The sequence below is a fragment of the Drosophila arizonae genome, chromosome 3 (assembly GCF_054131065.1).
Source record: "Drosophila arizonae isolate 15081-1271.41 chromosome 3, UAZ_ARI_1.0, whole genome shotgun sequence".
Classification (NCBI taxonomy): domain Eukaryota; kingdom Metazoa; phylum Arthropoda; class Insecta; order Diptera; family Drosophilidae; genus Drosophila; species Drosophila arizonae.
In genome coordinates this window covers 1753793-1781159 of record NC_142923.1, presented here as the reverse complement: position 1 = coordinate 1781159, position 27367 = coordinate 1753793, and the positions used below count along the sequence as shown (strand labels likewise).

Genomic DNA, 27367 nt, shown 5'->3' with positions numbered 1-27367 from the left:
AAAAAAAAAAAAAAAATATTAAATTATTTTAGGTGTTTATGTGTCGAGAGTTGTGTTATATCTGATGTGATTCAAGGCAAGGCAAGGAGCATTGATGAAAATGTTCGATTTTGTTACAGGCAGCAGGAGGCATGGCAGAGCCCTTCAAGAATCGATAAACAGTTGATTTAACTAAGTAGACATAGAAATATCACTCTCAGGGTATATTCTAGTCATGCAGCACTCCTCCTTGTTTCCCTGCCCTGAATTAGTCTCCTATTACAAAGCAATGTACGACCTACATTTATGTAGATACTGCAGAAAGGTCTCTTATCTTGAAATGATCTCTGGAGAGATGTGTTTCACGCATATCGTTTGTCAATTCGCAATCATTTTGCTATTTTTGCAATCGCTTTGAACTACGCGTTGATAAATTGCACGGCCACGAAGAAAAGAGAGGGACGAATTCCAATAGACCGCAAGAACCGGCCAAAAATAGCAGCAGTTGGCGACCCTGAGTCAAACTGCTCGTGCGCCCCTCTCTCCGCTCAAGATCAAAGAGGAGGCTGTGTACGGGCCAAAAAGATGTCCATGGCACGAGCAGAGATAGAGGCAGAAGTAGAGGCAGAGTTAGAGGCAGAGGTAGAGGCAGGGGTAGAGGCAGAGGGCAGAAGACAGAGGGAGATGAGTTCTTGGTCTTGGTGCGTGGTTCGTAATTAAGTCGTGTTTCACAACAGCCAAACAAGTTGTTATCGTTATCTAATTTCGATAACGATCGCATCGATGAATGAGCCGAGCGCTACAATCGATCAGCGGCGTTTCGTTTGAAGCGAAAAACAAAACAAATTGAAGACAAACAGCAAAAAAGTTTTTGGCAAAAAGAAAAATACTTTTATACAAATTAAAGCGGCCACCGACTGTGACTGTGACTGTGACTGCGAACCGTGACTGCGACTGCGAACTGTGAACTGTGACTGCGAGCAGAGATCAAAGCGCCGACATATGGCAAACACTTGAAGCTGCTGCGTGCCTCATTCGAGTTGAGCGCAAATACAACGAGTGGAACTATGAATGGACGCTGAGTCAAAGATGTAGCAGGTGGCGGAGAGGGAGAGAGACAGACAGAGCGAGAGAGGGAGCGACTATGTTTGCCTGCCTGAATGCTTGAATGCAAGCTGAAGACTTTGTTTGTCGCAGCAGCCAAGCCAAGTCGAGTGGAGTCAAGCCAAGCTTCATTCGCGAATTCCCCAACTATTAGAGACGATCTAGCTCTGTCTCACTCTGACACACTCTCTCTCCCTCTCTCTATCTATCTGTGTCTTTCTGTTTAGCCCGCACACGAGCTTGCCTAGACTTTGACAACACCGCCGCATGTTGATAAGGTCTAGTCTCCCACTCTCTCTCCCCTCTTTGTGCCTCTCTTCCCCCTTCTTTCAGTTTAAACAATGAAAGATTATGTTGACGATATGGTTTGACAATTGTCGAACATTGTTTGACGTTTGCCGATTTCTATTGACACTTTATCGCGTTACAAGGATGTAACGCTGTCTTTCTAAGAATAAAACAAACCTTTGTGCGTGCCGACCCACTCAATCGAGCCCATCTCCCTACCTCCCTCCCTCCCTCTCTTTCTCTCTCCCACCCCTATTTAGCCTAATTGAGCTAGAGCTTTCAATCTATGCGAATAAGTGGAACAGTCGATAAACGCATTCGCGCACTACGCGAAAAAATCATTTAGTCTATTGCAATTCGGGCTAATTGAGTTGGCCGCCAGCCCAGGTGTTTCAGGTGTCCCAGGTGTAAAACAAAACTGCGTTTTGCAATTGTCATAATTGGGTAAGTGGAGAGAATTGAAAGTTATTTATGTAAGATAAGTCCTCAATAAGTGGGTTACAAAAGGGAGCGAAAAATAAATACAGGAACATAATCAGAGAGGGAACGAATAAGTTGTTTCTTCTCTTGGGAGACAGAAGGGAATAGATTGAGAAAAGAGAGATGGCAAAAACAGTTAGAGACAGAGAGGGCGAAGTACAGAAAAGGAATACCGATCAAGTGAGAGAAAAAGAGAGAAAGAGTAGGAGAAATTGAAAGTAAGTAGGTAAGGTAAATGGTAAATACTCTAAACTCTAGGGTATAGGCGAGCTCTAGGCTCTACGCTGCCAGTAAGAGCAGCCCCTTTGACCCATTCCATAGCCCATTCGTGGAGTCAATCAAAGACGAAAGTCGATTAGAGCAGATTGAGGCGCTTACCCGACATTGAGCCCAGTTCGCTGGAATGGTTATTATTGCTAAGGTTTGTATTGTTGTTGTTACTACTGCTAATGTTGTTGTTGCTCTCCACGGACGAGGACGTGAGGCTGCTCTGCGAGGACTTCTCCAGGACGTCGTGATCCTCCTTGCAGTAGAGGGCGCCCGCGTCGCGTAACGCGAACTCATCGCCTGATGAACGAGTAGGGTAAACAAAAGCAATATTATTATGATTAAGTAAATGAAGATAAGGAGTGGGAGAGGGAGAGAGTCAACTCACCTGGCAGCAGTTGTCGAGCGCACGCGGAGCAACGAAAACACTCGATGTGAAAGATTTTCGTCTTGGCTCGCATCACAAAATCATTTTTGCTAAAGGAGTTACCGCATTTATCACATTTTGTACCAAATAACCTGTGAAACGAGACAAACAGAAGAAGAGGAAGAGGATGATGAGTTTGGCTGGCGTCTCATGATTAGAGATAAATGTGATGTGTGTGTAAATAGCCTTGGGGGCGTTCAAGTGCGCCCACCAAAAATGCTTCTTTATGGCTTTTCAACAGACAAATAAATTTTAAATCAAATGAAAATAAATAACAAACAAATGCAAAATGAAGTCTAAGCTCGACTCACAGATGCCCCGTAAAATCTCAGCTGTGCAAGCTCAGTCTCAGCATAGCATGTCTATGTTAATTAGTATGTAATTTAACAGAGATATGTAATGTGTATAGACGTGAGTCCTATATACTATATACATATATACAATATATACTACAGATAAACTGTACTATATACTATATATATACAGAAGCAACTATAGTATATACTATATAAATATATATATATTCATAGATATGCTCTATGCTATCTGCAGCTGTTGTCCAAGCTTTAGTCATTTTACATTTTATGATCTTAGGGTATTCAGAATCAAAATGAAAAAAAAAGCAAGCAAGCAGAAGCAGAGTTAAATAAATAAGCGAATAAAGAGTAAAGTAAACGCAGCGCCGTCTTTTGTGGCCGTCACCGCCTCGAACATCAATCATTTGTGCAAGTCAGGTGTTAATTTATAGCTTCGCACGTGCTAATCAATTATTCAAAGATTTGCATGGCAAATAGTTGGCAGACTCCAGCCTCCCCCTCAGCTCAACAGCTGCTGCTGCTGCTGCTGCTGCTATTGATGACGATGACGATGATGATGATGAAATCTGTGAGCTAGTCGCAGTTAGCGAGCTGCTAGCCCCAAAACAAGATTCCAGTTGGCAAGCTTCATCTAATTAACATGGCTAACAAGTGTCGAGCTGCTACAATTGCTGCTACAATTGCGGCCAACGAGTGGGCCATGTGACAGCACCCCAATTTACAGGGTATCAGCGGATAATCTCAACTGTCAGCTAACTAATTTTCACAATTAGCCAAAGTCAAATGGGAGATTGGCTAAGAGTTCACTTGTTGAGTTGATGCAGGTGAAAACGGCATTCCTTGAAAACTAGTTTTATGTAAAGTATATGACTCCTTGTAGTCAAATGGATATTTTTGGATCGGATTGAACTGCATAGATCAGACTAGTATAGACTTTATAGTATACTCTATACTATTTATGTACATTCTCTTACAAATTGTATTATACTAGATAACTAAGTCATACTACATCGAGTATATCCCATTGATCAGTCAGTCAACTTACCTAACATAATCACGCTTGCAATAGGTTTTGCCATCGCGAACAAAACACGTACAGCTCTCGTCCAGGAATTGCCTGCACTCCTGGCACTTTAAGCACGCCGCATGCCATTCCAGGTCCGGTGCGACGCGCAATATATACTGATCGTGTATCTGGCCGCCGCAGCCGACGCAATGTGACAAGCGTTGTTTTTCTGTAAGATCAAGAAGAGGCAAAAAATTCAAATTAATACAATATTTAAATGCAATTTCAATGCAATTCAAATGGAAGACAATAGCTGAGTGCTATGACACTCAAAGAAGAAAGCCAAAGCTGCAAGCAACGATCACTTAACAGCAGCTTCAACTGTTAGCTACAGCCACTCTGTAAACTTACAGAGCTCAATTGAATTCACTTTAAATACAGCAATTTCAATGCCTTTTTGGCTTTTGCCGTCGGCAGTTGGCAGCGTCGGTAAATCACTTTTCAGTTTATTTAATCTGCTGATGTGTTTTACATGAAGCTGGCGCTGCACTTTTAGCCAATTATGCGCCTCGCAATGTTGTAAACAAAAATAAGTAAGTCGCAAAACAAAGATGGCGCTAATTAACAAATTGTTATCAAATAAAGCTGGCCTCTCGCTTGCCAGCTAGTCTGCGAGTGTGCCGCCCCAAAATAAAACTTTTTGTCGGAGAAACATTTGAAAAATTCATAAATCTGCACACAATTTTCAAGTATTTAAGTTGGCCCAAAAGTTCGAGCCAAAAGTTTGCGCCGCCAAAGGTTTGGGTGCCAAAAGCAGTCAGAAAAAAAAAAAGAAATAGAAGAAAAAATCAATGCAATCATTGCCACATTATGTACGAGTACCAGCGTTGCCACCCTACGTACTGTATGTACATACATACATATATAGTATGTATGTATGTATATATGTGTATGCTGTAATCCTTGGCAACTCAGCGAAAAAAAAGAAACTTTTGCAACAGGAAAAACTTTTTGCTTGTTGAAAAATTAAGAAAAACTTTGACGCGCACACACACACACACACACACAGCTCGCATAGAGCGAGCGCGAACGACACACACGAAGCTCTGTGGCTGCTTCCTCTTTGTCTCTTTAAACGTAGCTGCGTAGCAACTGTTTATGTGTGTGCACTTGTATGCGTGTGCGTGTGTTTGTATATTGCGTATCTTTCGCACTCGCAGCCTCTGCACATGAATTATTTATAAAGGCGGAGCAGACAAGTTGCTGCCGTTGCCCGTTCGCTGTGCCTTTTGTTGTTGTTGCTGTCTTTCTTTCTTTCTTCTGTATTTATTTTTATTCATTTTTTTTTTTTGGCCTGCGCTTTTTTTCGCCTGGTTTTCGCGTTTGCCTTGTATCTGTATTTGTTGCTTTCATGCTTGAAGCACTTCAGACGCCAGCATTTACTTCCATGTGCCTTGCTCTGCTCTCTCTCTCTCACCCCTTCTACCTCACAACCTTTGCTTGGATCGGCCTTCAGCGCAGCTTGAAGCCTCAGCCTCAGCCTCAGCCTTTGCCTTAACTTTTTTTTTTGTCTTCTGTGTAGCATGTGCGCTTTTTTCTGCCCGCCTCTCTGTCGCACTTGGGCGCGCTGCCTCAACTGTCTCGCTTGCGCACAAAGCTACCCTATATAGTCAGTCATGTAGCTGTAGCTAAAGCTGTAGCTATAGCTGTAGCTGTAGCAGTTGTTGTTCGTGTTGCTGCTGTTGTTGTTGTGTGTGCGTGGCCACCATTTTTCTTCCCGTTGCTGTTGTTGTTGTTGTCGCTTTTGGACAGCTTCTTTTGTATAAATTTCCAGGCTGCGTATCTTTTGCTGACTGACATTTCGCATTCATTGTTTGTTGCTCTCCGTATGAGTGTGTGTGTGCGTGTGTGTGTGTAGGTGTTTGTCTGCCTTAATGATCCTGCGCAGTGCGTTTTCATTTTTCTTCACACACACACACACATAGACACACCGCAGCCATTACGACTCGTAATGGGAATTTAAGCGCAACTCCTGCGCTTGTATCATTTTTTGTTGTTGTTGGTTTGGGGGTTTTGTTGGGGGTCTTTCCGCTTTTGTGGCGTATCTTTTGCATGTTGCCCAAACCGCCCCCTCGAAAATGTGTGTGTGTGTGTGTGTATGTGTGTGTGCGCCTTTTTGAGGGTTGCTGGTGGCCGGGACAAACGACTGGGCTGGGTTGGGGCCTGGGGCTGGGGCTGGTGCTGGCTTTGGCATTTGGCGCGCCGTGGTCTGCTCGATTTTTCGTTTTTCGGCGCTTTTTGCGGCACACTTTGGGGTTGCACAAGAGTGCTAGAGGAGGTAGAGGGTGAGGGGCATTGTGAGTGGGAGGGGGAGGAACGGGGCTAGAGCGAGGGGACAAATGCAATTTTTAGTCTCGTGTTTGTCGTCTAGGAATTTTCAGCTGCGGCTAGGCTAGCTGAACTCAGGTGAGCCGAGGTGAGGCGAGGTGCTGCGGAGGTGTGGCAGCACATGCGGCTGCTGCGGCTTTTTCACTTTTAACGAGCAACGTTTCGCAGCATTTGCAACATTTTCAACATTTTGCCGCATTTGCACGCTGCGTGTCATTTTTGCATGTCATTCCATTTTGCTGTTGTATTTACTCATATATTATATATGTATAGATATATGTATGTAAATTCTTTTTTCTTTCATTTCGGCTATAAATTTTTCAATTAAACAACTGACAACGCGCAGCAGCTACAAAAACAGACAACGTTCAAATAGTGTTGTTGTTGTTGTTGTTGTTGTTGTAGTCGTTGAATTTGCTGCCGTTGCTACGAGTATGATCTTGGCTTCAACTTCAAGTTTTATTTGGCAGTGCTTAAATTTTTAATGGCCGCACCTTTTGGCTGCTGCCTGTTCTTGAACCTTTCCTTCTAGCACCATTTGATATGAATACACTAAGCGAAAAGGTCTATGACGAATGAATGAATGAATGATTAAATTTGTGAGCAGGTATTGTATATGGAAGAGATACAGATACAGATAAATAGATTATTTTTTTATACATAATCCAAATAATTATTTTTAATAAACACAAATGGAAAAAAAAAATCAAATACTATAAAAATTTACTATGAGTAATTTTTTTTTCTTTTTTTTCAAGATAATAATATATTTTGTATTTATTTATTTATTTTTATTTTTTAATTTTTATAATATAATATAAAAAATCGGTTATTTTCAATTAAATATTGTCGTTTTGTTGTTCGATTTATTTAAAATCACAGTTCACATTTAATTTCCATGGTGTATGCAAAGCCTCGCCTCGCCTCCAAATCGCAGCTTGTTTCTAGATAAAATGTAAATAAATCTACAAGCTGACAAAATAAAGTAAAACTCGCCAATTTGCGTGCTTTACAGCAAAGAGCTGAGCAATACGTATCTGGCTGGAGTATCTTGCGCGTTTAAGCGTTTTTATCTAATTACACGCGTTTCGCTCGTGTACAGCTGGAGAAGAGGACGGAGCTGGAGCTGGAGCTGGAGCTGGAGCTGAAGCTTTGTTGAGGCTGCAGACGGCTACAGCTTGATGGATAGCTTGGCTTAGAGTCCACTCTATGAGCATTTGAGGAACTGTCTCGGCTGGCGGCTGCTTGTGGGCCAGGCCAATAAACATATCAAAGGCAAATAACGAAGGCCCAGCATCCATTGCAAAGCGAAGCTCTAAGCAGCAGCAGGAGCAGCCGCAGCAGCAGCAGCTGCTTATCAGTTGTCGGCAATCTTTCAAAGGAGCCACAAATCGAACTTGGGCACAAAAATTGTGTTTGCTGCAACCAGTTTTCGTTGCAATGGCAATGGCTGCCTGCCTGGAGGAGCACCTCTGGCAGCAACTCCTGCTGCCGCCGCTGCTGCTGCTGCCGCTGCTGCTGCTGCCGCTGCTGCTGCTGCTGCTGGCTGCATCATTTCGTGTTGTTGTCGACATGCAAAATGCAAAGCATCGATAAGATAGACGCGAGTGTAAGCCAAAGACTCAGCCAGACACCAAATTATGGAAGCTCTCTTACGGATATGCGCGCGATTTCCAAATCAACTACTGTTTCAGAGCTGCCTTATGCATGCATATACATATATGCATGAGTATGTATATGTGTTTATATACATATTTGTGTATATATTCTGTGTTGATTTGTTTGATTTATGGCTGCTTGAATGGCCATACAAAGCGCAGCCACTGACAGTTGAAAAGCAAGTGCCGCCGAAACTAGGAATTTCACATGGCCATAAAAATCGAGTCGCAGTCGCAGTCGCCGTCGCCGTCGCAGTCGGATTCAGTAGTTGGAGACGACTCCCACAAGGGCCGCGTGACTTCTACGAAAATTTGTCATTTTTCCAGGAATAAACGCCAAGATTTTTTTTTTTTTTTTGGTATATTTTCTACCTGGCCGCTTTAAAAAATTAATGATGACAGCGCTGGGCAAACACGTGCCGCAGCTGTATCTGTGCATCGTTTGTCGATTTTCGCTTCGTTTTTCGTTCTCTTCGATTTCTCGCATTCACATTTTGACAGACTCATCAATTTTGTAGATACGTAACGAGCGCTCATCCTGCAGGCAGTCAGCCAGGCAGCCCTCCCTCTCTCCCTCTCTCTCTCTCTCTCTCTCGATGCTCTGCTCTGCTCGGCTCTGCTACCCTTTCACTGATTAGGCAACATTCGCTGGCCATTGTTTTGAGCGCTGCGTGGGCAGGGATGACCGCACTCTGTCCCTCCTCCTCAACCCACTCCTCCTGCTCCTCCCCATCCAACTGTGTCTCCTTTGCCAGTGTCTGTCCAGCTGGTAGGAAGCTTTTGTGGCTTTTGATTTGTTTGTCTGCCTCCGCTCGCTGGGATCCTATCAATTATGTGTCCTCTACCGAGCTGTAGCTCTGTCTCTCTCTACCTCTACCTCTCATGTCCCCTCTCTCTCTTAGTCTGTCTGTGCTGCAATTTTGGTGCTTTCTGCGCTTTGATTGTCTGCCTTAAGTTGGCTTAATTAAGTGCAGTTGCTTTGACAATGACAACGTAATCTTCATTTAGCTGTAAGCCACATCAAAAACATTGTACCGCCTCGACGCACACACACACACACACACACATATATCTATATCTTTTATTTGGCTGTATTTGTATACAATATATAAATTTGCCTAATTAATTACACAAAACACCAAAGAGCATTTCGATTGGGGGCAAAAATCTCACTGAAAGATGCGCAGCAAGAGAACGGCTTAAGCATCAGCTAGAGATGGTAGCGTGAGTCAGTCGACTGGGCTGAGGTGAGTGGAAATAGAAAGAGAAAGAGAAAGAGAGAGAGGGAGAGGGAGAGGGAGAGAGACAGAGAGAGTGGAGTGAAGTGGAGGTAGATAAAGCGTTTGTATTCAGCTTATTAGAACAGCTTAAGTAGAGAATGAATATATTGGTATAGATGAAAACCTATCTATTCTATCAAGTTTCCTTTAGTTTAAAAATAATAATAATAATGTAGTAGTATACATTGAATATAATATTTGTTGATTTCAACACAATTCCCATTTATTATATACAAACATATTTAATTAGTTTAAATTTCCCTATCTCGTTAATATCATTCTGCATAGCTCTAGTCATAACGTTCCTTCAGTTCCTCTCAATTTTTCCCAATTTTTCGTCTCTTTTCCAAGCATTTTCTCTTGATATATTTGCTTTATTATTGTATCTTCCTCTTTCTAATATTTCTCTAATTTATATTATATTAAAAATTAAGTAAAGAGCAAACGAATATCTTTAAGTAAAGAGCAAACGAATATCTTTACTTAATTTTTAATATTTGTTTCTTTTCTCTATTTTTAACTGACTTTTCTCTTTCATCCACCCACACCTCTCCCCCTCTCTCTCCCTCTCTTGACCGTTCCTCGCCTTTTGTTTAAGCTTTCAAAGTTTAGCAGCAATTTGTCCGTTGGCCTTCTTCCACATGTCTTTCAGCTGTAGCCGCATTTATTTCTAAATTTGTTTTCTTTTCTGGCTCTGACTCCGACTCTGACTTTGACTCCCACTTTGATTGATTCCATTGTTCAGTGAAGTGGACAGTGGACAAAGAATTGATCGTGTCACGCGCTCAGCTTCGTCTCCCCTCCTCTCGCCTTGAGAGTGTAAGCTGAAGCGCAGTCAATATAAATATAACATAACTCTGAATCAAACAGTTCGATTTTCGATTGGATTGAGCCAACGACAACGACGACGACGATGAAGTAGAAGAAGAAGTAGAAGGGAAGGGGAAAGAGGCGGGGGGAAAAGTCGACAACAAACTGAAGCTCCAAAAGAAGCCGCCGCCTTGCAGTTGCTTTGAAGTGTTTGATTTGCCTCATTGTTGTTGCTGTTGCTGTAGTTGTTGTTGTTGTTGTTGTTGCAGTTGTTGGCTGTCGTTTTATTGAAGCCAAATTTGAATACGAGACATGCAGCCAAGGCAGCCGCCACAGCAACCGCAGCAGCAACCGCAGCAGCAGCAGCAGCAGCCGTCGAGGCAGAAGCTGCCAATGCCGCGACATCAAAGAGTGCCTGGACTCAAAATGGACATGGGCCTGCAACACACAATTTATGCCAGCCAACAAACACACACACACATATCGCTGCACTGCTGCAACGGAAATGACCTTTTTTTTGTGCAACAAAATGCCGACGCGCTGGCTCTGCCTCTGCCTCTGCCTCTGGCTTTAGCTCCGGCTTCGGCTTCGGCTTCGGCTTCGGATGCTGCGTGTGTTGCTTGGCGCGCAGACAGATGACAAGACGCGATAGTGTCCCAGAGACAGGCGACTTCTCAAAACATGGCTCGGCCGTGGCAACAAGCGGGCTAAGTGATGATCATGATGGGTTATTAGGCAGGTTGCGTTGACAACGCATTTGTCTTGGCCAAAAAAAAAACAAAAAAAAAAACACAACAAACGCCGACGCAGGATCGAATCAATATATACATATATGCATATATATGCACGTGTGTGTGTGTGTGTGTGTGTGTGTGAGTGTGCCAGATAAGCGCGACATTTATTTATGTTGCTTTAACGCACAAGTGTCGCCAATGGCCAAGGGCGCCCCGCCTGCCAGCTTAGAGCAAAGGTGAAAGCCGCCTCGAGGGTATCAAAACCCTTCTCTTCTTCTGCCTCTTCTCTCTTAAATACAAATCTGACAGCTCAACGTCAGTAATGAGTCGAAAAAGTGTCAAATTAATGTCAGCTTGCCAGCCACATGTGGCATGCCTCACACACACAATCACACACACACACACACAACATCAATTAAAGCTCAACAACAAATCGAAAATTCATCAACAGCCAAAAAAATACGTTAAACGCAATCAAAATGCAGTTGCAACTTTTTATGGGCAATGCAACATGTTGCAAATGCTGACAGACAGCCAATAAATTTTTTTTCACATTTTTTAACTATTTTTCTTATTTTTGTATTTATCATAAATTTTTGCTTTTGGCATTTGCTGTTTTTATTCGGCTGTCTAATTAGCCAAAGTCAGAGCGCTTTTGGTCAAAATAAAATTGACCACATTGTTGCATTCAATTGTGGCTGTTGTTGTTATTGTTGTTGTTGTTGTTGCCTGTTGCCTTTTGCCTTCGCTGGCAGTTGGCTTGTGTAAATATTTGACCCGACGCGTGTGAACTTTAACAGTTTTTATGCTTTATTTGTCGCAAATATTGCGCAAACACGAACAGACCAAGCACAGCACAGCACCTCATCTCATCTCGGCTTGCTCTGTCTCCCTCTTTCTGACTCTACTCCCCTCTCTCTCTCGCTCTGGCTCTTTTATTGAGTGCCTCTTCTTTTGCTTTTCATACAACGAAACTGCCTTGTTTGCATTTTCCGTTGCTGTTGTTGTTGTTATTGTTGTTGCGCATGCGCACCTTTTGCACTCGAGCATTGTGAATGTTGCTTTCTTGTTGCTGTTGTTGCTGTTGTTGCTATTGTTGCCTTGTTACTTGGCCGGCATGCAACATGCGTTAGCAACATATTTTCTGGAATCAGCTAAATATCAGTTGCGATGGTGCGAATTCTACAATTCTACAGAGAGATCCAACTAGAGAGGAGTCAAGCGAGCACAGAAATTTATAAAAATACATATAAGTATATAGATATATTTGTATGTGTAGGTACAGTGAAAGGATATTACAAAATTTCAAGAAATTCACAAATATTTAAACGGACATTTTAGTATTATTATTATTAGTTAGGCAAACTTTTTATATTTATTTATTTATAATACGCACTGAATCCATTTTTAATGAGAAATGATTATATTTTTTGATTACCTAAATATTTTATTTATTTATTTTATTTTTGTAAATCTTTATTAAGTTGTATTTATTTTTCGTTTCATAAATTTTGGTTTGTACTATATTTTTTTTTTTTTAACTTTTTAAGTAAAATGTTAAAAAATTTTAATTAGTTGACTTGAACTATTAAATAGGTAAATAAAAAGGGGGAATTCTTTATATATATTTTGACAATATATATATAAAAGGTTTATATTTTTTATAAACACTTATTTAAAAAAAAAAAAGAGATTGAATGGTTTGAATGGGTGATATAAAAAAGTATCATAAATATATTACAAAATAAATATATTCTTGAATTGTATATATAAAATATTTAAATATACACATATATTGCATATATTCATATTTTTAATTTATATTAACGTATGCACATTTCATATGAAATATATAATTTTTTTTTTTTGCTATTTATAAGTATTTATATATTATTTATTATTTAAAAATTGCATATGCATTATATATAGTATTTGTTAAAGTAAAATAAAATAAACAGTTATCAAAATTTCATTTAAATATTTTTGTTAATTCAATTTTGCTCTCATGATTTATAAGATTTATTCTAGCTCTTTGTATTTGCCACTCTAAAGCAGCCCTCATCTATAGAGCCTCTCTCTCTCTCTCTCACACACTCTTTCGCTGCTTGGTCGCCCACTTTAAGGCATAATTGAGTTTATTGAGCACTACGTAAAAAGGAAGCCCTTTTTGCTGGCTTGAGCCTTGGGCAAGAGTTCATCTCTAGTTGAGCAGCTTGAACTGGGTGTGCCTTGGCTGGCACATTCCTAAGCTGGATGCACTTGGTGCGTAAGTGTGTGTCTCTGTGTGTGTCTGTAAGCACCGTTATAAAAACTTAAGACCTCATTAAAAGAGGCCGCCGCTGCTTTATGGCTGGCAAAGAGCGAGCGAGCGAGCGAGGGAGAGTCGAACATTTAACGCCGTCTTACGAGCCTCGTTGTGGTCCTTTTATAAGAGATGCTTAAAAGAACTAAATGCAAGTATATATATGGCCCTATATATTACTTTTCGTATGTGTGTGTGTGTGTGTGTGTGTGTGGAGGTTGTTCGATTACGCGCACGCAAGGGCCGAACTGCATTTAGCCAGGTTTTTGTTTTGTTGCTTTTGTCTTTATTTTATTTTTATTTTTTTTATTTTATTTTGTGAGCAGCAGCCGCCAAAGGCTGCGCGTTGTTCATGCAAATTTTAACTTCATTTCGGCTTCGTTTTGTTAATTAATTTATATTATTTTATTTGGGTGTCGTATACAAGCGGCGATCGTTGACAAGCCTGTAGATGTGCCTTCTCTCTCTCTGTCTCTCTTGCTCTCTCTCATGCTCTCTTTGTCTGATTGCGTCTCTGCTCGTTCAGGAGTATAAAGAGAGTATATTGGGTTTTTGAAGAAGAAACTATGGGCTATGCCTGTTAAAGCAGCTTTATATAGAAATTGTTTAGAAATAAACATGAATCAGGTAAATCCGAATAATCGACTTATTATATTGATCTCCTAGATAGATTTTTAGTCAACTTCATATAGCTATGTCCACTTGAATCATAGTATCGAAAACTATTTTACATCTCCTATACAATATAGCTACCATATACTATATCTTTATGTAGCACACCTCCCCAAACATAGATTTCCCAGCACTATTCTATCAACTATATTTTCCCAACTATATCTCAAATGAAATCCCTCACAGATAAATATTTAGAAAATATGCATACGATCTCTTATGATATGATAGTTCCATAAACGACCGATAGAGGCTGGGGAACTCCACAAAATTTATCTTTCTGCTTATCTCTCTGCTTATCTTAATCTTTAGTCTACTTTTGCACTAGGAACAGGTATTATGCAGTCGTGTTTGCTTATTGAATTTTCGATTTTGTTGTGACTTCTCTCACTCAGGTCTCCCTCCCCCCTTCACAGTGTTCACCTTGCTGCGCTTCTCTCTCCGCATCTGGGACGACAAATTTATATTTAATGAGCTTCATAAAATTTGAATTTCAAAGGAGCATTGCACCGCTGCGGCATGTTCAGCCCGCGTTGATTGCCACGCGGTGTGGAACTAAGGTCCAGCTCGGGTCTAGATCGAACTCTCAGTCAGTCCGACTCTCCTCCAGTCTTGGCCAATGAAGGCATATAAATTGCTGGTTTTATGGCGTTTTAAGTAGGCCTGCTTTATGGGCTTTGCAGTTCAGATCCAGCTTCGTCCAGCTGCACAGGCTGAGTGAGAGCGAGAGAGAGAGGAAGAGTGGGACAGAGAGCAAAGTAGCTGTTGCTATGATTCATTGGCGCTGTGTGGTCGCAATCATCGTTGTTGTTCCTCGTCTTGTCTGGGAAGACTTATTGCTGCCCACTTAGGCTGTCGCTTCTCTGGCTCGGCGCAGCACAATAAAGATGAGACCTTCTCTTCATCTGCCTCTGCTTCTTCTTGATCTTCATCTTCATCTGGTTGTTTTCTTCAAGTCGATCTGCAATGTCTGCAACTTGTTTAGCGAGTTTTCTCACCTCGTTGGCAACATTTCAATTTGACATAATGAGCCACATTTTGTTACCAGTAGGCATTACCACATACTGCTTAGGCTACCTAACTAGAAACAGCGAGGGTTGCCAACTGACAACAACAACAACAACAACAACAGCCTCAACACAATCGCATAAATCAATACAGAGCAACTTCATTGTGGCTTATATCATTTGTAAAGTCAATTCGACTAGCTCCAAGTTGGGCTTTAGCCAAGCAGAGAGAGAGAGAGAGAGAGAGAGAGAGAGAGAGAGAGAGAGAGAGAGAGAGAGAGATAGAGGAACTGTGATTCAATATGTGAAAGCAATAGCAACAAGCAACCTTTCTTTATTCATCTCGGCTATATTAGTTCATCTTATAGAATTTATTTATGTTAAGGTTTGAAGCTTATTAAAATATTTGAATATGTGTTTCTTTGTTATTTAAATTATTATTAACTCTGTTTTGAGTAATTAAACCATATTATATAAGCTGTGCTCCATTTTATTTTAAATATTTCCTTTATTTAATTTTTATTTTTATACAATATATGAAATGTTATCTAAACTCAATTTAAAGTTATGGTGCAAAAAGTTATTAGAGAGATGTAAGAACATTGATGAAGTGAGGAAAATAATCTTGGTCAAATGTGGAGCATTAGATAAATTGTTGAGAATCTAAACGGGATCATATATTTTAATCCAAGACATTTATTAAAGTATATAAATATATGTATTTAAATATACAATGTACAGTAGAATCCGGTCATAACGGTACTCAAGGGATCGACGATCTCCCGTCCTTATAACTATAACCAAAAGGAAACCCTTCATATAAGTTTGCATGACTCAATATGACGAACATCCGCTATAAGCGGATTCTACTATATTTTACTTAATAAAATTATATTATATTTAAATAATGTTCATATGTGTATAACAGATAAATTGTATATGTAAATACTTATACATATTTCCTTTTTGTATTTCAAATACTAATTATAAAACAATAAATTAAATATTAAATAAATAAATACAAGAACTAAATTCAAACTGGAAAAATGTGATCACAGAATTCCCATTTTGCTACAGACTCAACTTCTGATAATGCCATAAATTAGTCACATAACAACAATTGATATATCACAAAATTTAAGCCTTTGTATAGAGTGTCGTTCATTGATATATTGCAAGATTTATAATCTTATTGCCAATTCCTCTTCTCAGTCTACAAATTCTGGTTCCGCTTTCAATGAATCGCCGCAGAACGTGTTTGGCCACAATTTTCATGGCAGGTAGGCTGGACAGGCCAGACCAGGCCAGACATCGATCGATCTATATAGAGTCAAAATATATTTTCGTACTTTAGCAGGTAACGGTAATTAGGCGACTAGGCTACCGTCTGCCAGACTGCTGAGCGTAATCCTAACCTAAGCCGTCCGTGGTCGTCTGCCTCTAATTTCTGAATGAGTTGCCCCGCGGCGCGCGCACAGCGAGCGGTCCACAATACAGAGTAGGAGAGAGAGAGAGAGAGGGAGAGGGAGAGGGAGAGAGGCGTATGGGTAGGCGTGGTCAACCTGTTGATAGCCGCAACAGACGCTACTTGAGATTGAGAGCTCTCTCAATACAAATCAAGCCACTGGCGCTACCCCCTCCTCTCCCCTCCTCAGCTCGCTCTAAGTGAAGCGTTAAAGTAGTTCTTGTAATGCGATATATAAACTGAGCCAGAGGTTATATAACAGGCGGCTGCTGCTGCTGCTGCTGTTGCTGTCGTTGCTGTCGTTGCAATTGCTGCTGCTGCCTCAAGTGTCGCTTCGAGTTTGATTTGAGATCTTTCAGTCGGGTTGGAGTACTTGCTGACGCCACGAATTGCGTCTGGAGTGAAGAGCTGTGAGTGAGTAGCGGCGTCTACTTATTTGATGTAACCAAATCTCAGTTGTTGCATCCTGTAGAGCCAAACATCTTCCCTCTCCCTCCACCCTCCACCCACCATCACTCTCTTCATTTTTTATGGAGCTCTGGTTAATTAGTCATTAAAATAGGGGGGCGACCGCCGGCGCACATAAAAGTGACACTCGTAAAAAAAAGGCAGTGCTAGAGGGAGTTGGCTATATGTAAATAGCGTGCGAGCGAGAGGGCAACAGCTGCTGTTGCTGCTGCCTCTAAAGAGCTTTAAAAGCAACGCCATTAAAGCGCGCTACGTGCCGCACATTGCATGCAGCACGCGCAGCCAGGCGAATGCACCTGAGCACACACACACACATACACATAGTCTCGTGTGTGTGTGTGTGTGTACCTTTTGAGGTGTCATATGGCGCAGCGGGTGTTCTGCACAGCCCAAAACTAAGCGGAGCGCCAGCCGAAATCCCAGCGGACCAGGCGCCGTTTAATGAGCGCCTGGAGAGCGGCACGAGCGGAGCTTTAGCTGCTGCTTGCTACACACACACATACACACACACACACATGAGCATGCACACACTCACGCGATAAACGGGCGTGGCAGCAGAAATTTTGGCATTATTTATCAGTTGATTTATGTGCAACTCGCTAAAGTCTCCCTCTCTCTCTCCCTCTCTGTCTTCTTTCGTTCCCCTCTCTTTCACTCTTTGATATTCCTTTTTTTGTGGAAATTTAATATTAATTTCGGTAGCCGCTGCCGCCTTGACAAGCGCTGACACCTTGACTGAACTTGAGATCTACAACACAATTTTGGTTTCCCTCATCTGCTTTTAATTGCACTTTAATAGCTGCTGCTGCCGCTGCTTTAATATGCCCACAGTGCGCGCGGGTCAGCAGAGTCGAGGGCTCCACTGGCCAGTAATTAGGCCAACAAAAAATGGCTGTTTGGTCTTTAAATGACGCCGAGTGCAGCGCACTCCTCTTAGCCACGTTAGCTCGCTGCTGGCCACGCGAAGCTCAATTCGCTTTAAGCTGCAGCTACTATGATGTCATCAGAGAGTTATTATTATTTTTACAGCGAAAACATGTAATGTGAATGGGATCATAAAGAGAGCGACAGAGATAGAGCAGGGGGTGGGGAGTGGCAGCGAGAGGGAAACGAACTGCAAGGCTTCATAGCGATGGCTGAACCTTGAGCGATTCTATAAGCATTTAAAGAATGAATAATATATTTGTCTCTATGCAGCTATATAGAAATACAGTAAGTACTCGCTACATGTAACAGCTGCACAAGATTTTGAGCTAAACTCTCATATGGCTAAATTAAATTGTATACCCCGAAGTTTTGGATCTCATTGAAGAACAACTGAGAGAATTTCGTTAGTACTAGAAATAAACAATTTGATCAGATTTTCTGATGGGGTTTACTTGGAGCAGCCCGTAATATATATGCATGACTGACAATAAATTTAGTTTTAAAAATATGAATTACGATTTTTCTATAATTTTACATAAAAAATAAAAAAAAATTATTTTCATATATTTAACACTCCCCTGATATAGAAATATTTTAAGTTCACAATCTGAACGTTATGAACATTTCAAATTGATTTCATATGCATAGAATTCCTATAAATATTGTTTACTCTTCATGTAAAAGGGCTAAATTACATATAAATAGATCGAGAAACCGAAACAGAAACTGGAAACGCGTCTAAATTTTATATTTTATGGCATGTCTTTCAAAGATTACGAATAATTAAGCTAGAAGATATAAATAAAATATATATTTATATACAAATGTTTCTACTGACGTATACAAATGTTGATTTAAGCCAATTCACATGCAAAATATTTGCGATGTAAGCTCCGAGATGGCTAATTAAATGGTTAATTAGAACAGAGATATGTTAGAGTGGTGTTAAGTGACAGCGAATACTCTGCTAATAACATTTATCAACATTGCATAATGTCACTAACCAGAGTTAGTGATAATGTTAAGCGATTCAGTTAATGTAAATATCATGGAAATGTTAAACGAAGCCCTAGTACTTAATTGAATAAATTGTTAATAAAATTAGAAAAAAATATATTTTTTAAATATATTTTTTAGAGCATACATTTTAATACTTAAATAAAACAAATGTTATTTTTTGCTTTTTAGCTTCATTTTGGAATAAAAATGCAATAACTTTTGTGTCTCACAGGCAACATTTCTATGTATGTATTTCTGTATATATATGTATATCCTAACCCTTTTGGCTTATAGTTCCTTCAGCTGTTCAGCCTGTGGCACACCCACATGATTTGATAAAATTTATGCGCCACTCGCTAAAAAACAAAAACACGAACGAAACAAGAAAATAAAAATAAAAATACGAAACAAATTCGTCTATATTTTATGGGTTTGCTTTTTTTCGGGTTTCCGGTCAAACTTTTTTTATTAGTTATTCCTGGCTTTGACTCCGGCTCTGGTTCTGTTTCTGTTTCGGTCTCCCACTCTAAGGCTGTCTGGCTGTCTGACTGTCTGCGTGCGGTGTGATAAAGTTATTTAGGCGCAAATCATAAATTCCAAAACGAGAAACCCAGAGCGGAGCTTATCTGATTTTGCACTTGGGCCCCTGGCACTAGATCAATATGCTGCTGCTGCTGGCCGGGCAACCTGGAAACCTGGAAACCTGTGCGGGCCACAGATTCCTAAACCCAAAATAAAGGAAACGAACCGAAAAGACAGCTGTGCGCCTGCGCCTGTTGACACATTTGAGACATAGAGAGAAACCGGTGAGAAGGACAGAGAATGGAGAACGGGGAACGGAGAACAGAGAGTTAGAATTTAATGCAGGTAAATTTGGCTCTCAAGAGCTGGTTTTTTTTATAAATTTTATTTTATTTTATTTTATTTTTGCTCGTCTTTAATTAACAGCTCTGGTTTGACTTGTGAAATTAGAAAATTATGCCTGGAATTTCCGCTCGAAATAAATTCCAAGCATTTTGCGTATTCGCTTTGCTGATTAGCCACGAAAAATGATAATGAGCTCCAACTCTGAGTCGATCATAAAACTATAAATTGCTGCAGAGAGGAAGCGAATTAGATTGAATTACAGCTCCAAATCAATTTCAGCAAATTTTGATGACTCGCGTGAGTTGAACAATTTGATTTTTTATTGCCTAGATTCATAAAAATGTTGTGCGAAAAATTTAGGAAATCAACTGGAGAATAAAACGTTAGACGAGGTAGTTAGTTATAAGGTTATAAATAGAGGTGAAATATCTTAAAGGTTGGTAAAAGCTGTCAAAACCAATTTAAGGGAAATAATCAAAGGATTATGAAAGCTTTTAGAAAGGAATTTAGAGTATAACATTAAATACATTTTCAAAATGAAGTTATAAAATAAAATAAAATAAAATAAAATAAGTATACATACTTATACACAATCAACTTAAAGTTTATGGAAGCAGCTTGAATTGAATTTATTTATTATTTTTATCCGAGCAGCTTTAGCTAAAGACTTAACTGTCTTATTCACGATTAAAGCTCATTAAAGCTTTGGTTTGAGTACTGTTTATCAATAATTTAACAGATTTGTTGACAAGCTCAATCATGTTCGATATCAAACAGCCTTTAAAAGGAGACTTCGATAGGATACCCCGTTATGGCAATCTGCTCTAAAAGCCCATTGCAGCTATAAGATTTTTGTATACATTCTATTAATTTTAAATCCAACTATCCTTATTTAATCCAAGGAAAAAAACTTTCCATGTACTCAAAAGCTCATTAAAACAGCGTTTTATTAAAAATTCATACGCTACGCGTATTAAACAAAGTTTAAAGGAAAATTAAAGCTTAAGATTGAAAAGAAGAAGCTTAAGAACTTGCAAGAATCAGTTGTAATTACTAAATCAATAAGCGAGGAAAGTTTGTAAAGTTTACGAATATTTAATTTTATATCTTGAAATTTGCAACTCTTTCTTGTGCACCTCGCATTAAAGTAGGAAAACTTTTGCATATATTAACTTTGTTTATGTATTTCGTCATTCACTTTCAGCTGGTGTCATTGGCAAACATAATTGATTCGAGTTTGTACACTTTCGAATCGAGTAGCCACAATTAACTAACTAGTTATGCTCACTATGCATTTAATTTTTAATTAGCTGCAGACTTTCGGTTTCGGAGACGCCGTCCAATTTGAAAGACGATTAATGATGTGTTGAGAACATTTATGGCCAGACGACAAAACAACCGAAAACTGAATGCCGAAAATCGAGAAACAATAGCCAAAACGCCTTTCACGAGCTTTACGACTGTCGCACGCTTATAAATGCTAAAAAGCAGCAGCTGCTGCTGCCAGGCAGTCCATATAAGCGGAGTTAATCCATCTATCTGTGACACGACTAAGGCTTAGCTCTTTGGCCAACTTTATGGCCAAAGCATTTCTATTTTTATACAAATTTGATTTTATGTTTTTTTCTCCGAGTTTTTATGCGCTGTTTTTAAATAATTTACAAACGTTTTTAAGCTTCTGCTCAGTCAATTTTTCACAATTAACTTTCAAACATTTAAAACTAATTAATATTAATTTAAATTGTTTTGCTTTTCTGTGACCGCAAATAATTGTCAATTTTTTATGAGCCAGAATCAATTTAAATATACATGTATAGATAGATGTGTATATATTATTTTTATAGCAATTAGAAATGAAATGGAAATCTGTTGCGCCGCGAAGTATGCAACAGAAAAGTGAGTGAAAATATATGAAAACAAATTTGTGTCGCACTTTTGTGTAAACAAAATACGAAGTCGAGCGGTTTGTTGTATATATTTCCATCTACTATATTTAATTAATTTAACGACTACTTGAGAAGTCAGCAGAAGCGTGTGTGCGTGTGTGTGTGTGTGTGAGGGCCAGCTACATGAAAAACTCATTAAAATGTTTACAGGCGCACTGAATCAACAAAAAGTCGAGAAAAAGCGACTCGACGAATAAATATGAGGAACAAACTGAACAAAAACGAAAACAAAGCAAAAAAAAAAATAAAATAAAAAATAAAAACGGAAAGGAAAACAAAATTCAAACTTAAATACAGCAACTGAAATTGTTTTCAAATATCTTAAAAGACAAACTCGTAGTTAGTTTTTCTTCCTCTTTCTGGCTTTGGCAAATAAAGTTTTTGAAATGAAAATTTGATTTGCTTTTCATATATTTAATGCGTGAGCAAACAGCAAACTGTGAATCGCAATTAAAAGGCGACTCTAAATTGGCCAAAGTATCTATGAGATGCAAGTGTGTGTGCATGAGATACAATGGAAGGAGATACAAATGTATCTGCATGTAAGATTTTAGTTTGCAGCGGTTGCTTGATTGGCTTACTGATAATACAAGAGCAGATCAGCTGCAGCTGCAGCCAGAAGATACAAAAGTATCTTTTAGATACAAGTATATATGAGTTGGTAACTGAAACTTTTTGAGATGCTCTCATGAAATACTCTAATGTTGAGCAAGTTGTAAATGTATCTATGAGATACAGATGTGTATAGGAAATGTAAAGCAAACTAGAAACCTATCTATAAGATTTAACTCTATCAATGAGATAAGAAACTGCAGCTGGTCAATAGATTGCGGCTACAGCTTAGATTTACTCAAACCTAATGAAAAAGTTCAAAAATTGGAAAGTGAAAATGGATCATTAAAATATAGACAATAAAATGTATCTATGAGATACGAATGCTACACTTGTATCTCGAACTAGTTTTATAGCTATAGCTGGCATAATGCTGACCCATTTACCTTTCTAAACATAACAAGAATTGCGTTTACAATTCATCTGCTGTAAACGTGTATCTTTCAGATACAAATGTATCTTCCAACACTTTTCCATATGTTGTTTCGTTCTAACTGCATTATTCAGTGATGCAAAAGTTGAGTAAGGCGCTTCCACTGCAGCCAAGCCACAGCTGTAAACTGCCCAAATGTATCTATGAGATACAAATGTATCTGCAGCTAGTTTCTAGTTTGTAGCTGGCATTGCTGTTGGCTCATTTATAATTCAATACGCTCGACGGGGCCAACGTGTTTATGATTATGAGTTTGTCGTCTATTTTTTCTCTTTCTCTCTCTCTTTTTTTTTTGGCACACAGAACACTGACACACACACACACATACATATACACAGCTTGCAACTGTTTTAGTTCTTTTTTTCTGTTGGTTTTTGCGGTCTTTTGTCTGGTTACAAAATTGGCAGCTAACATTTGTCACAATTTAGCGTCAAATTTAAATTTAAATAAAATATATTTTATCACACACACACACACACGCACACACAGACACTGACACACACGCATTTTTTAATGACACTTTTGGCTGCGTTTGAAAAATTCATGAATATAATTTAGAAATGCAATAGATATACATATGCACATATATCGTATATATATATTGAAAATGTTTCATATATGGTCAGCAATTATAATTTTGTTGTACATTTTTTTTTTTTTTTTTTTTTTGGCAAATTTGTCAACTGACAAATTTTTATTGAATTTAATTTTTTCGCATGCGATACTTATTTTTATTTATTTATTTTTTATTTTATTTTGCTGCTGCTGCGGCCGCTGCAATCGCACTTTAAATGCCGCCAAGCATTAAAATGTCATTCAACCGTTAATTGGCGGCGGGGCACAAAAGTTATATTCTACTTAAAATAATATATGGCCATCATTTCAGAAAAGTTAATGCCAGTGTTTTCTCTTTAAATACAGATATACTAAATTCATATATAAATGAAAAACAATTACAAACACTTGCGGCTGTGCGACTCAGACTAAATCGTTTCTCTGGCAATTAGCAGATGAGTGGCTCCAGATAGCAAATGGCCTTGAAGCCTTTCCAGCAGGGTAAGAGTCTCATATGGCTTTCTTAAGTTGTACTTAAGAGCTATGAATAGAACGATTAACTAAAGCAGTTACAGCTGACTAAGCAGCAGCCAATAGACTATTACTAAGAGCAGCTGATCCCATTCGGGATTCAACCATTTCGAAATATAGTTTGTATTGAGATCATTTTTAAATACAACTAGAAAACCATCTTTATCCCTTTTCCCTTCCCTTGAAAGCATCAGAAAAATATTTGCTCACTCCTGCTATAGTTTAACTGTTTCAAAATCTTATCTATACTAACGTCCTAACGAGTTTAAATGTATTCCATATTTATATACATATATTTCATTTACATACATATGTGCACGCGATATATATATATATATATATATATATATATATATATATATATATATATATATATATATATATATATATATATATATATATATATATATATATATATATATATATATATATATATATATATATATTTATATTAAACAAACTCCCTTTAATTGCAAATTTGAATATCTTGCATTAATTAACAATATTTCCATCATTTAATTTCAATAATTTTAATCAAAGTGCAATGCCATTGTATTTAAACTAAAATTTATTTATGCAATTTAACTTGTTGATTACAAAACGAAATATTGCTAAATGATTTAGTATGCTAATCAATTTATGGACTTTTTCTTTAAGAGATGTAAAAGCTTCCTGTGTTTGCTCTTTCTTCTTCTTCATTGTAAATAATATATTTGATATATAGAGTGGACCCAAATAAAGACAAAGTTCATTTCGGAATATATTTAATACGAGTAAATGAAGCTCCATAGATAAACGCCTTCATAGCTAAAATAAAAACATCTTTGAAAAAGTTTCATATTAAAAAAAAAAAAAATTAATAAACTAAAAATTTGTTAAGTTTTTGAAATCTAATATTTTTCTATTGAACCTTGTCCTACGGTGCTAGCCTCTACAGCAATAAACTGATCTTGAACTCTTGAAATCTTGAACATTGCATCTCATCTAGCAATTAATGTTAAAGGTATATGTTATATTCCTTAAGTCATCTTTTTCCCTTAACATCTACAAACTGTCTTTGTCAGAGGCATGGGGTACAAAGTTATAATGACTCCATTTATATAAATTGAATAAAAATAGACAAGAAAGTTTTTAGTAATAGAAAATAGAGTTCGTTATAGAATATGTATATAATATAGTCTTCTTCATCCATTGATACATTATTAAATATTATTAATTTTTAAATATTATTTGCATATATTAATTATATATTCCGATATTCCTTATCTCCATTTCCCCTTATCCACATCTATTTTTGTTCCAATTACTATAAAACTCTGAAATCCTTTTTTTTTCACTTTTACTGCACAAATTAGTTGTTTGTTTTTGTTTAATTTATTTAGTATCTAATGTCTGCTTTTTTGTGGGAAAAGGTTAATGACAATTTAATTTGCAAATTTTGCGTTGTTTTGTGTATAATTTGTATCTGAGTGCGACATTGCCCATAAATAAGTCATTAAAGCGCTTAAATAGCTTTATTAGCCGCATATGATATGTTTTGTTGGCCAATGCTACGGAATGGGCTCCGTTCTCTGATTCCACTGAACTGAAGCGTTGGGCATCAGGCGTGACAATAATTGGGCTAGCTAAATGTACTTTGTTAGATTAACTAGTTGAACTAGTTATCAAATTATTGGTTTAAGTGTATAGAGGATTAACTGTAGTTTGCAATTGAGAAAACAAGTGGAACGAATTGGTTTGACAGTGAGGAAGAAGACTGGATGAAAGACTGATGGGAAACTTGAAGGAAAACATGATATCAAGATTGAAGAAAGATTAGATTGAAGCATTGCAAAGAGTGAGAAAGTTAAGCTAAGGGTAATGGGAAAAGAATACATTGAAAGAAGGAAACAAAATTTAATCTTTCAATAAGTGAAAAAATAACTCTTGGAACCTTGAGGTAAAAGCTTACGGAAAAGGAGGAAACATTAATAAGTAGGACAGATTGAAACAATTGAAACATATTTAATTCAATGTTAACATCTATAGAATGAGTTTTCAGAACAAAGCATGAAGGAAAAGTTGAACTAAACACAAATTGAGAATAAAGCTCAGATGAGATGCTTAAAGTATAGATTAAAGAGCTGAACGAAATGAAAATTGATAGATTTATTGAAGAAAGACGTATGATATATTGAATATACCAAAAATGCTATATAGAAATAGTTTAAAGGTGCAAACCCCTCATCGAAAATGAGGATAAAGGACGAAAACTTTGAATAAAGAAGAAAAACTAAATAAAGTTATTGATAAAGAAAATATACCAACTGCAAAACAATGCCTAAAGACAATGTGTAAAACCTTTTCCTTAGCAAAACAATGTTTAAGGTTTATATTGTAACTCTCTAACCAATGTATCTAACACTTCCACAAAAATATTTTATAAAATTCCTAGATCAACAAAATGAATATGCCAAAAGCCTTTGAAGCAAATTCTCCGCACGCGAATCATTTGCATTCAATCATAATCCATCATAATTACTAACAAAAACATTTGTTTATAACGACTTATCTAATGGCAGCAAGAAGAAGAGGAAGAAGAAGAATTAAAACAAAAGTGCTCAGAACCTTGAAAGGCTTTGGGAATACAAATTGCGATAGAAATTCGCCAGCTACCGAGATTCGATTCGGGAAACTGGTTTACCGACGGCTGCTTAAGTTGGTTGATTCATGGACCGATTTCTAGTTAGCATTCATCACTGTACAGCATATATAGATGTATGATAGATTGTTGCATATAGATGTACTTACTTATCACATCGTGGCCGTGACAATCCAAATCCAGGTGATGATTCATCACCAGCGAAGGCTGTAATCCAGTTTGGCTGTGACTGTGATTGTGATTGTGATTATGATTGTGCAATGGTAGCTGGTGAGCCAAATGGCCACCAATCTCTGCCATTACCATATATTTGGCTTATAGACCGGCAACCAACCAAAATACACTTCAGATCTTTTGTAGAAATGATGGGCGAAATGAAAGCGCAACTCAAAATTCGAACACGATTTTCCACATTGAGCATCAAGTGTTGTGTGTGTGTGTGTGTATGTGTGGGTGTGTGGGTGTATACGTGTGTTTGTGTGTGTGTGTGTATCGAAGTTTTAGCAATATTTTTGTTTAACTGCTGCGTTTTAAGGCACTTTTTGTACAGTTTAGTTAGGCAAAGATATTTTTTCGTATCTGAACTTTTTCACGCACTCTTTGGGCTCTTTGGCTGTGTACTGCTCTTGTTGTTGTTGTTGTTGTTGTTGTTGTCACAGTTGGTAGCACACGCGAACAGGTAAATGTAATAACGCCATAGGTCGAGGAAGCGCAGAGTTTCGTATTCTCGTATCCAAAGGCGACGACGGCGAAAGGCGACGGCGAACGACGGCGAATTTGTTTTGGGGTGCGTACGTTGCGTTCGTTGCTTGAATTGCTGCTGCTGCTGCTTACACTACTGCTGCTGTTGTTGCTGTTGTTGTTGTTCTTTCTCTAAACGTAACGTGCACAGCACAGCAACAACAACAACAATAATAGAGAGAAATATTTACGAAAACGACGCGCGAACCACACGATGCTAACGGCGCTGCGACTGCTGAACGACTAAACCGGCTGACCGTGTGTGTCTTTCGGATTCACAAAGGCAAAACTTACAGAGCCGCTCGCTTCGTTTCGTCGCGCTTCGTCTCTCTTCGTCTCATTGTGTTCGCGCTCGTGCCCTGCGTCGCTGTCGCTGTTGCTGTCGCCGTCGACGCTGGCGTCACAGCTAACCCCTCGTTGGCTGGCTACAGCTCGGCACTGCTCGCACAGCAGCCGCGCCAGC

At 38.5% G+C, this 27367-nt stretch overlaps 1 protein-coding gene across 1 annotated transcript in view; it reads right to left on the bottom strand.

Annotated features, from left to right (window-relative positions):
* The window catches only part of tup (LIM1_Isl and LIM2_Isl domain-containing protein tup), a 29386-nt gene extending 2234 nt beyond the window's left edge, over window positions 1-27152 (bottom strand). Inside the window, exons 1-4 of the mRNA XM_018004743.2 lie at window positions 26313-27152; window positions 3908-4097; window positions 2507-2637; window positions 2230-2418 (exon numbers count right to left, since the gene is read on the bottom strand). Of these exons, the coding sequence (XP_017860232.1) occupies window positions 2230-2418; window positions 2507-2637; window positions 3908-4097; window positions 26313-26469 (667 nt within the window). The 5' untranslated portion in view covers window positions 26470-27152. The remainder of the gene's footprint in view (window positions 1-2229; window positions 2419-2506; window positions 2638-3907; window positions 4098-26312) is intronic.
* Window positions 27153-27367: the final 215 nt, after the last annotated feature.